Raw genomic sequence first — 10,376 nt, 5'->3', positions numbered from 1 at the left:
GGATCTTTGTTGGCAAAGTAATGTCTCTGCTTTTTAATATGCTGTCTAGGTTGGTCGTAACTTTTCTTCCAAGGAGCAAGTGTCTTTTCATTTCATGGCTGCAGTCACCACCTGCAGTGATTTTGGAGCCCCAAAAATAAAGTCAGCCACTGTTTCCACTGTTTCCCCATCTATTTGCTATGAAGTGATGGGACTGGATGCCGTGATCTTAGTTTTCTGAATGTTGAGCTTTAAGCCCACTTTTTCACTCTGCTCTTTCACTTTCATCAAGAGGCTCTTTAGTTCTTCTTCACTTTCTGCCATAAGGGTGGTGTCATCTGCATGTCTGAGGTTATTGATATTTCTCCCGGCAGTCTTGATTCCAGCTTGTGCTTCATCCAGCCCAGCGTTTCTGAACTTAACTTTTCTCAAACCGTTAGCTAACCAATGCATTTTTCTTATGGAAATATTTGTTTTAAGCTATGTTAATGAACCATGTATTTACCCTGGACTCTGTCTTCAAGTAGGTTCTGCCTCAGACTCAGAACCCACTTGACAAACCAGTATGTTTTACTCATACATTATTCTCCTAATCTATGTTAATGAAACTCTATATTTACTTGGAAACCTGCCTTTCTTCAAGATTCATGTCAATCGTTTTATAACCCGGGATGACTCGCCTAATGCCAATGTTATCTCAAAATGTGTGTTGTGGGTGAGGGGCCTGGTGCCAGTCTCTGAGTTTTGAGACATTTCCTTTCTCTAATTAGCAGAATGCCAGTAGCTATATAACATCCGCCTAAAGACTAGCAGGGGGGCACTCCTTCTGCCCCCTGCTGATGTCTATGTCAGAAGCTTTCTCTATCTCTTACACTTTAATAAAGCTTTATTACACAAAAGCTCTGAGTGATCAAGCCTTGTCACTGGCCCCGGATTGAATTCTTCTCCTCCGGAGGCCAAGAATCCTGGCATCTTTTGTGGTTCAGCAACAACCTTTCAGTATCAGCAACTCTTATAACTTTTTTTTTTTTTTTTTTTTTTGCCACATCGTGTGGCATGTGGGATTTTAGTTCCCCAACCAGGAATGGAACCCATGGCCCCTGCATTGGAAGCAGGGAGTCCCAACCACTAGAACCACCAGGGAAGTCTACCAGCAACTCTTAGGTGATTTTTGACTGTATGTTTTACATTGCAGTTGAGACTCCCTGACATCCTGAGTTGCTTCTGTTAATGCCATCCAACACAGAGGAGGGATGAGAGCACTGTCAGATCTTCTGCTTTGCTTTTTTCTCAGTGAAGCTCTGGGGTAAGTGGGCCATGCCATTTAATAGTTGCTTTGGCAGATATCCTGTGTATATAACAGCTCTTTGTTTCTCTCTTTTTTTCTGAATTCTTATGAGTTTTTTAAATTTATTATTAATTGGAAGATAATTGCTTTACACTATTGTGTTGGCTTCTGCCATAAAACAATGTGAATCAGTCGTAAGTATACCTATATCCCTTCCTCTTGAGTCTTACTTCATCTGCCCCTCTAGCTTGTCACAGAGCACTGTGTTGAGCTCCCTGTGTTATACAGAAACTTCCCATTAGCTATCTATTTTATTCATGGTAATGTTATGTGCTACTCTCTCAATTCGTCCCACCCTCTCCCTGCCACCCACCCCCCACCCCCCGCTTTAAGCAATAAATGCTGAAGAGCATGTGGAGGAAAGGGAATCCTCTTGCACTGTTGGTGGGAATGTAAATTGATACACCAACAATGGAGAACAGTATGGAGATTCCTTTAAAAACTAGGAATAAAACTACCATATAACCCAGTAATCCCACTACAGGACACATACCCTGAGGAAACAATAACTGAAAAAGACACATATACCCCAAAGTTCATCACAGCACTATTTACAATAGCTTGTAAATAGTGGAAGCAGCCTAATGTCCACCGACAGATGAATGGATAAAGAAGTTGTGGTACATATATATGTAATACATGGAATATTTCCCAGCCATATAAAGGAACACATTTGAGTCTTTCTCTTAAAATCATCAGTGACTCAATGTCTCAAGCAGTCCCCCTGTCTGCAGGCAGAAAGGCCTGTCATAGATGCTTGGTCCCTAGGGGAGAGGGGAAGCCCAGGGTTTGATCTTCCTAATTTCTACTGAGGTAGCGATCTGCCTGCTCTCTGGTCCTTGGTTCCCTCATTTCTGGCTTCCATCGCTTTTGAGTGGTGCTGTTCTGTACTCTTCCCACTTTCATGAGGAATGCTTTTCTGTGGCTTTCTGACTTTGTCCTGGGCTCCTATGCTATTCTTCAATCCCATCCTATCTATGTTTAGCCTCTCCATGATTCCTCAAGGATTTTGTCCTCTAAGAATTCTTTTTTTAATGTTGATTTTAATTACAAATTCACTTAAAAATCTTTTCCCATCATTTGAAGAATTTAATACAGGGAAGAGTCTGCAGTATGTGCTAGGTTCACCACCTTGATGCAGAAATATAATCGATTCTTTATTGTTCACGCTTAGAAGTGGAAGAAATGGTGCTAGAAAATTTGAAGAATAGGTAGTCAGAGACTATTTTTCTTTAGAATGTGATGTGTGACCGTTTCACATCAAGATCGGCATGTAGAATTGGGAAGGTCCTCACCCCTGAATGAACCTCAAAGACTCTTTCTCACCAGGTAGAGCTGTACATACTTCTGGCCCTTGTCCGTCTCCCCAGCAAAGCTGCTTAAAACCAGGAAGGAATGGCATGAGCACGTGTCCTCAAACTACAGCCAGATCTTATGTGTACCCATTTCTGTCTTCCAGTACCTTATATACTGCTCTCTGCCTCTAAATGCCCACACCTTCTTTTTGCCCTGGTCCCTTACACCAAAGTTAAACTAGTGCATGTCTGTAGGTTAGGTATCCACTTCCGCTTTAGCCCTCTAGACAAGTACCTGGCCTTTGTTGGGCACATACCATGTACAGGTGACTTGTCCATTTGACACACGGCACTTAGACTTTGTAACAACCTTATGAAGGAGGTATTATCAGTCCCAAGGGAGGAAACCAACACTCACAGAATTAAGCAACTTGCTTGAGGTTACAAAACTACAAAGTGGTGGGACTAGGCTGCAAGGCTCCCTAAACCTGGCTGAAGCTGAGGATCTTTCTAAATTATTATTTATGTTTGGCTGCATTGGGTCTTCATTGCTGCAAGATGGCTTTCTCTAGCTGTGGACAGCAGCAGTTACTCCCTAGTTTCGGTTCACGGGCTTCTCGTTTCGGTGACTTCCCCTGCTGTGGAGTACAGGCTCTAGAGTAAGGGCTTCAGTAGTTGTGGCGCATGGGCGTAGTTGCCTGGCGACATGTGGAATCTTCCTGGACCAGGGATCGAACATGTGTCCCTGCATTGGCAGGCAGGTTCTCAACCACTGGACCACCAGGGAAGTCCAAGCCGAGGCTCTTACTACTGCACTACCTTGTCTCCTGGGACTTTATACTCAGCTATGCTTGTTTCCTTGAACATTGCTTTAGTGTATGGTCTTGGTTTACAAGAGCGCACACTGACTTGTTCAGCCTCCTTGCAGTGTGTTTCATTTGTGTCACATCTTATCCTGGATCCCAAGTTTGACCTCAGTTTTGCCGTTAAGTTTCACAGTAACTGAGCACACACACAACATTCACTGTTAGCTGCCACCTTGTCTGAAGGAACACACTTTCTAGATTCTCTTACTTGCAGACTATTCTAAGAATTTGAACTTGGAGTTGGCTCCATCCAAGACCTACATTCATATTTGTATTTGCTAAGGGCAGCATAAGCTTAGCCTGGTATTCCATGAGCTTCCTTCACCTCCACACGGAATAATACAGGTTCTACCTGGTAGCAGGAGAAACCGCACTGTATCTGTGGATTTGCTACATTCATCCTCAAATTGAACAACTCACACTGACTCTAGTTCTTTCCTATTCTGCCATGAAAAGCTGTTCCTCTGATAAATAAAGACCCTACATTTCTGGAGAAGACTGGGGACTCACCTATTAAGATGTTCTGCGGTTGCAGATCCTGATGAGTGTATCCAGACCGGTGTAGTTCCTCAACAGCCTTAAACAGAGATGAGAGGATGTTGCGGGCAAATTCATCTTCCTTGTTTTGCACAGCCTCTCCTTTGCGGTCGTCCAAGTGCTTCTCCAGCGTGTGCTCACACAGGGCAAGGCACACATACAGACAGGTCCTGTCGCTCTCACTGCCATAGAACGTCACCACGTGACCATTGGCTCGGTTGCTCTGCAAACAAGAGACTTCATTTTGTCCCCGTGTGCTGCCTTTAGGGAACCGCTTCACAGCTACCTCTTGTTCCTCATATAACCCCAGGTAGATGCCCCCTTGGGAAGTGTCAGCGATTTTATATTCTTCATCAATAAAGATCTTGAGTTTGCCTATCATAGGGCGGTATATCCTGTGAAGATGTTTCAGGGCCTCCCCCCAACGTGAGCTCTGAGGCTTCCAGGCTTTAGCAGGAGGGCAAACGTCTTCTACAGCTCCATGCTGGCGAAGGAACTTTGCAAGGTCAGAGTCATAATTGCGCTTCGCTATTGCGACGAGGTCCCCGCATTTTGTGCTGGCTCCTTTGCGACACAGCAACTGGGCAATTTCCTTCAGCTTGAGCTCGACAGCAAGCAGCAGTGCTGTTTTACCCTCACTGTCTGTGTCATTAATCTCTATAGCTGTTTGTTCCAGAAGCATCTGCACCAGATCCAGGTTCTTCTTTTCCACTGCCAAGATCAGCGGCGTCTTCCTTCCTTCCCCCCTCACATTGACATCAACCTTATAGTCCAGCAGAAGGCGAGTAATGGCTTTCACCTTCTCATCATCGGAGTTCAGAAGAGCATAGATCAAGGCATTTCTGCCCCTATTGTCCTGGGCATTGACATCTGCCCCCATCTCATAAAGGAGGATCTCTACGACATCTACATGCCCTCTTCTAGCAGCATCCATGAGAGCAGTGGCCCCTCCTTTCTTGACCCTCTCTTGATTCTCCATTGTCTTTCTGTGCAAATTCACCTCTGCTCCGTTGTTATACAGGAACCTTAAGGCTTCGACTTTGCCATACACAGCAGCTTCCATGAAAGCTGTGAAGCCATTAACATCACACTCATTGACATCTGTTACTTTAGGAAGTAATAGTTTGAGCAACTTCACGTTTCCCACAATCCCAGCAATGATGAAGGGAGTGGCCCCATTCTTCTTCCGCAGACAAGGCTCAGCACCATGACTAAGCAGAAGTTCCACAATGTCCTCTCTGTCAACTTGTACTGCATTATGCAAAGGTGACCAGCCCCATTCTTCCTGGAAATTGACATCAGCCCCTCTTTCTAGTAATTGCTGGACCGACTCAATGTCTTCATCTCTAACAGCTTTAATTAACGAATGATTGTCTCCCATTGAAGCCTTCCCATTACTAGAGGGTGTGGGTCTTTCCTGAGGGTTGTTATGGCTCTCAGTCTCCATGATGGTATATACCACTGGCTACAATTTTCTTGCCTTCTCTTTGAGAAAATGAAAACTTATCTTCTTGGGATTTGATCAAAGAGACATTGAACTGTTAGAAACTCCTGTCAGGGGAAATAGGAATTGTCTGGCTACAGACCACCAGTATGAGGAGGCACAATACTCTTGCAGTCTTCTGACTTTTCACCTGGAGATGAGAGAGGTAATTTGTAGTGTTACAAGAGTGAGAAAACATTTGAATTAGAGAAATTAACTTTACTAGCAATGTTTTCAAAATACATCTATTATAGAATTTTTTATTATAGAATATTATAAATATATATCTTTTCATACTGTTCATGGGGTTCAGTCCTGAATATTCATTGGAAGGACTGATGCTGAAGCTGAAGCTCCAATACTTTGGCCACCTGATGTGAAGAGCCGACTCATTGGGAAAGACCCTGATGTTGGGAAAGATTGAGGGCAGGAGGAGAAGGGGGCAACAGAGGATGAGATGGTTAGACAGCATCACCGACTCAATGGACATGAATCTGAGCAAGCTCCGGGAGACAATGAAGGACAGAGGAGCCTGGTGTGCTGCAGTCCAGGGTGTCACAAAAAGTCAGCCACAACTTAGCAACTGAACAGCAACAACAACATAAATATATGTAAATTGCAAACAAGAAAAGTATTACTCTATTCTCCCACTGCTTAGAAACAGGCATAGTTAATATTTTAGTATAGTCTATACATTATTTTTAAAAATAGTTGGACTCATGACCTGTAACTTTGTATTTGGCTTCCTTTCATTTAACACCTTAATTATAAATAATGTCCTATGTTATTACAAAGTATTTTAAAATATTTTAATGTCTGCAATAGACCATCAGAGAGGTGTTTCAGTTCCCTACTACTGAGCAGATTTTTAAAGTAACTTTAAACAAGAGTTTCAAAATTTGATTTTTTTTTCACAATTCTAAATAATGTTGCAGCAAATTTAGCTTATTTTATCTTGTTATGAAATTAAAAGATGCTTACTCCTTGGAAGAAAAGTTATGACCAACCTAGATAGCATATTCAAAAGCAGAGACATTACTTTGCCAACAAAGGTCTGTTGAGTCAAGGCTATGGTTTTTCCAGTGGTCCTGTATAGATGGGAGAGTTGGACTGTGAAGTAAGCTGAGCGCCAAAGAATTGATGCTTTTGAACTGTGGTGTTGGAGAAGACTCTTGAGAGTCCCTTGGACTGCAAGGAGATCCAACCAATCCATTCTAAAGGAGATCAGCCCTGGGTGTTCTTTGGAAGGAATGATGCTAAAGCTGAAACTCCAGTACTTTGGCCACCTCATGCGAAGAGTTAACTCATTGGAAAAGACTCTGATGCTGGGAGGGATTGGGGGCAGGAGCAAAAGGGGACGATAGAGGATGAGATGACTGGATGGCATCACCAACTCAATAGACGTGAGTTTGAGTGAACTCCAGGAGATGGTGATGGACAGGGAGGCCTGGCGTGCTGCGATTCATGGGGTTGCAAAGAGTTGGACACGACTGAGCGACTGAACTGAACTGAACTGATCTTGTTTTCTTATGATAGATCTTATAATAGATTTCTTTCAATTGATTTCAAAGAACTGAATGACCAGTCAAAGGCTATGATTGTTTTTAAGATTCTCAACCTATAATACATTTTTTTCCAATGCCATATAAACACACTCTTAATAGAAATAAATGGCCTCTTTAAAAAACCAGAACCCTTGTTTAATAAGAAAATATGTGTTTTTCATCAATCTGCATTTCTGGTTAAGCATGCTCAGTCCATTCCTGGCTCTTTGCAAGTGCAAAAGTGTGCACTCCTATTCAAAGTAGTGTAGAGTAAGCAGAAGTCCCCAAACTTTTGGGCACCAGGGACCAGTTTTGTGGAAGACAATTTTTCCACGGACTGGGGGTGGGGAAGGGGTGGGTTTAGAGATGATTCAGAGCATAACATTTATTGTGCACTTTATTTCTATTATTATTACATCAGCTCCAACTCAAGTCATCTGGCATTAGATCCCAGAGGTGGGAAAGAACTCGAACTCCCACCTCTGCAAGATCTAAGTTTGGCCCCTGGTTGTGTAACTCTGCTGCTGCTGTGTCTCTTCAGTCGTGTCCAACTCTGTGCGACCCCATAGACGGCAGCCCACCAGACTCCCCCGTCCCTGGGATTCTCCAGGCAAGAACACTGGAGTGGGTTGCCATTTCCTTCTCCAATGCATGAAAGTGAAAAGTGAAGTCGCTCAGTCATGTCCGACTCTTAGCGACCCCATGAACTGCAGCCTACCAGGCTCCTCTGCCCATGGGATTTTCCAGGCAAGAGTACTGGAGTGGGGTGCCACTGTGTAACTCTAGACTCTTCCTAATTGTGTAACCTTAGATTATTGAGTCTGAATTTTTTGTTTCCTCAAATAGGGACGACAAAAAATACAGTCCCCCATATAAAGTGCATTGAAGTAGAGACAAGGTAAAATATTAGGCCTTCAATAAATGGTAGAGCTAATTACATCACTTTATGAAAAGAAGAAAAAAAAAACTTTAACACACCCTGTTCTTCCCACCCAGTGCTTTACATGCTACACAAATAGGGAACCTATGAGGGGTCAATTTAGTCCAACTGCCCTCCATCAGCGGAGAAGGCAATGGCACCCCACTCCAGTACTCTTGCCTGGAAAATCTCATGGACGGAGGAACCTGGTAGGCTGCAGTCCGTGGGGTCGGGGTCGCTAAGAGTCGGACACGACTGAAGTGACTTAGCAGCAGCAGCCCTCCATCAGATCTGAGCAATTTAGATACAATTCAGACAGCAGAGGGCAGCAAACTTACCTGAATGTTTATAACTGCTTCTGCTACAAAAATCACAAAGCAACCATTTTTCAGTAGTCCCACCTGCCTGACAGTCTCAAAGCCTCTATCCTCAGAGAGCTAACCAAATGTGCAGCGGAAGCACAGTCACCCAGCTGAACTCTTTGGATCAAATGTTTGTGTAAACAACTTTATCTACAATGAATGTGAGGTGGGCTGGAAAAGATCAAGGAAAGAAAGAAGCTCAAAGAAACCTGGAGGATTCAGGGTTTGTTCAAACTTCTTTTCTTCTCTGCTCCTTTATTTATTTCAGGCGCTTCCTTCAACTGCTAATTTCAAAGTAATACAATCATTTAAGAACACCACACCTTGGACTAACTTATGAGGAAATGCAAAAAAAAAAAAAAAAAAGATAGTAGTAAGACTCCACGGCCTGTAGCCCACCAGGCTTCTCTGTCCGTGGAATTTTCCAGGCAAGAGTACTGGGTTGCCATTTCCTGCTCCAGGGAATAATAATAATAACAATAATAAAAGAACTCCGAGTAAAACATCAGAGTAGAAAATAAAAACAGCTCAACAAAAACCTTGCGAAAGGAGAGTCCTGCTTTCAGTTTCATTTTCCCCACACGACCAGAGGATCCTGATAAACAGAGACGCCTTGAAGAAATAATGTGTGAATTATGACAGAACCCTGGAAATCTCAGAAGGGCTTAGGTGCAAAGGGTCCCCTGGGACTGGCTCCGTGTGCTCCTTCCTCTCCCCCAGTTCCACGCCCACTTCACTTCCAGTCCCCAAAGCCCGAGGAATCCTTCAAAGAAAACACCTTCTCAAGCTTTCCCAGCTCTCCTCCTTCTGCGTATCCTACCTTCTAAACGTAGATGCCTCGTCCTCAGTCATTCCTCTGACGGCATCTAACCGTCAAATACTGTTGCCGGCGGGAAAACAGCCCCTCCTGAGAACTGAGCTCGCGGGGCGGAGCCCGGAGAGTGACAGGAGGAGGAGGGAACGCTGACCACGCCCACACTCGGCAGCGGTGGCCTGAGCTAGTAGCATCTTCGGGCTTCGCTGGCGGCTCAAACAGTAAGGAATCTGCCTGCAATGCAGGAGACCTGGGTTCGATCCCTGGATTGAGAAGATCCCCTGGAGGCAGAAATGGCAACCCACTCCAGCATCCTTGCCTGCAGAATCCCATGGACCAAGGAGCCCGGGGCATGGAGGGGGCAGGGAGGCCGCATGCATCCTGCCGCTAGGCCTGCGGCCTTTCAGGTCACAGCACCCAGTTCCATCCCGACCATGTTGTTCCAAATCCCATATCTTCTTAAGGGAAATGAGCGGTAAATAAACATTTTAAGCACTGACTGGGTCCCCGGCACTTTGTTCATTGCTTCACAAGAGATATGCACCCAGTCAACCCCTAACAATACTGCTGATGATGAAACCGAGGCTCAGGAAAGCTGGGTGAGCCCAAAGCCCAAGCTCCCTCACTCACCTGGGCACTCTGGAAAGGGCACAGGGCTGGCAGTCCAGAGCTGTGGCTGTTCTGCTGGGTGACCTCAGGCAGGGAGTTGAATGATGTTGGGATACAGTGATTCATCACACAAATGCCTCGTGGGGGGTCTCCCTGGAGCTTGCATCTTAGTACGGAGAAATAGACCATTAATCATTGAGAAATGCAAGGTCCGTCTAGTCAAGGCTATGGTTTTTCCAGTAGTCATGTATGGATGTGAGAGTTGGACTATGAAGAAAGCTGAGTGCCAAAGAATTGATGCTTTTGAACTGTGGTGTTGGAGAAGACTCTTAAGAGTCCCTTGGACTGCAAGGAGATCCAACCAGTCCATTCTGAAGGAGATCAGCCCTGGGTGTTCTTTGGAAGGAATGATGCTAAAGCTGAAACTCCATTACTTCTGCTACCTCATGGGAAGAGTTGACTCATTGGAAAAGACCCTGATGCTGGGAGGGATTGGGGACAAGAGGAAAAGGGGACAACAGAGGATGAGATGGCTGGATGGCATCACTGACTCGATGGACGTGAGTTTGAGTGAACTCCGGGAGTTGGTGATGGACAGGGAGGCCTGGCGTGCTGCGATT

At 44.6% G+C, this 10,376-nt stretch overlaps 1 protein-coding gene across 1 annotated transcript in view; it reads right to left on the bottom strand.

The window, feature by feature from the left end:
• RNASEL (ribonuclease L (2',5'-oligoisoadenylate synthetase-dependent)) overlaps positions 1-9,258 on the bottom strand; it is a 19,981-nt gene extending 10,723 nt beyond the window's left edge. Inside the window, exons 1-2 of the mRNA XM_010853121.1 lie at positions 9,154-9,258; positions 3,999-5,659 (exon numbers count right to left, since the gene is read on the bottom strand). Of these exons, the coding sequence (XP_010851423.1) occupies positions 3,999-5,472 (1,474 nt within the window). The 5' untranslated portion in view covers positions 5,473-5,659; positions 9,154-9,258. The remainder of the gene's footprint in view (positions 1-3,998; positions 5,660-9,153) is intronic.
• Between the last annotated feature and the right edge of the window lie 1,118 nt (positions 9,259-10,376).

This window comes from Bison bison, unplaced genomic scaffold (genome assembly GCF_000754665.1).
Source record: "Bison bison bison isolate TAMUID 2011002044 unplaced genomic scaffold, Bison_UMD1.0 scf7180017864322, whole genome shotgun sequence".
Classification (NCBI taxonomy): Eukaryota; Metazoa; Chordata; class Mammalia; order Artiodactyla; family Bovidae; genus Bison; species Bison bison.
This window is presented reverse-complemented; position numbering and strand designations above follow the sequence as displayed.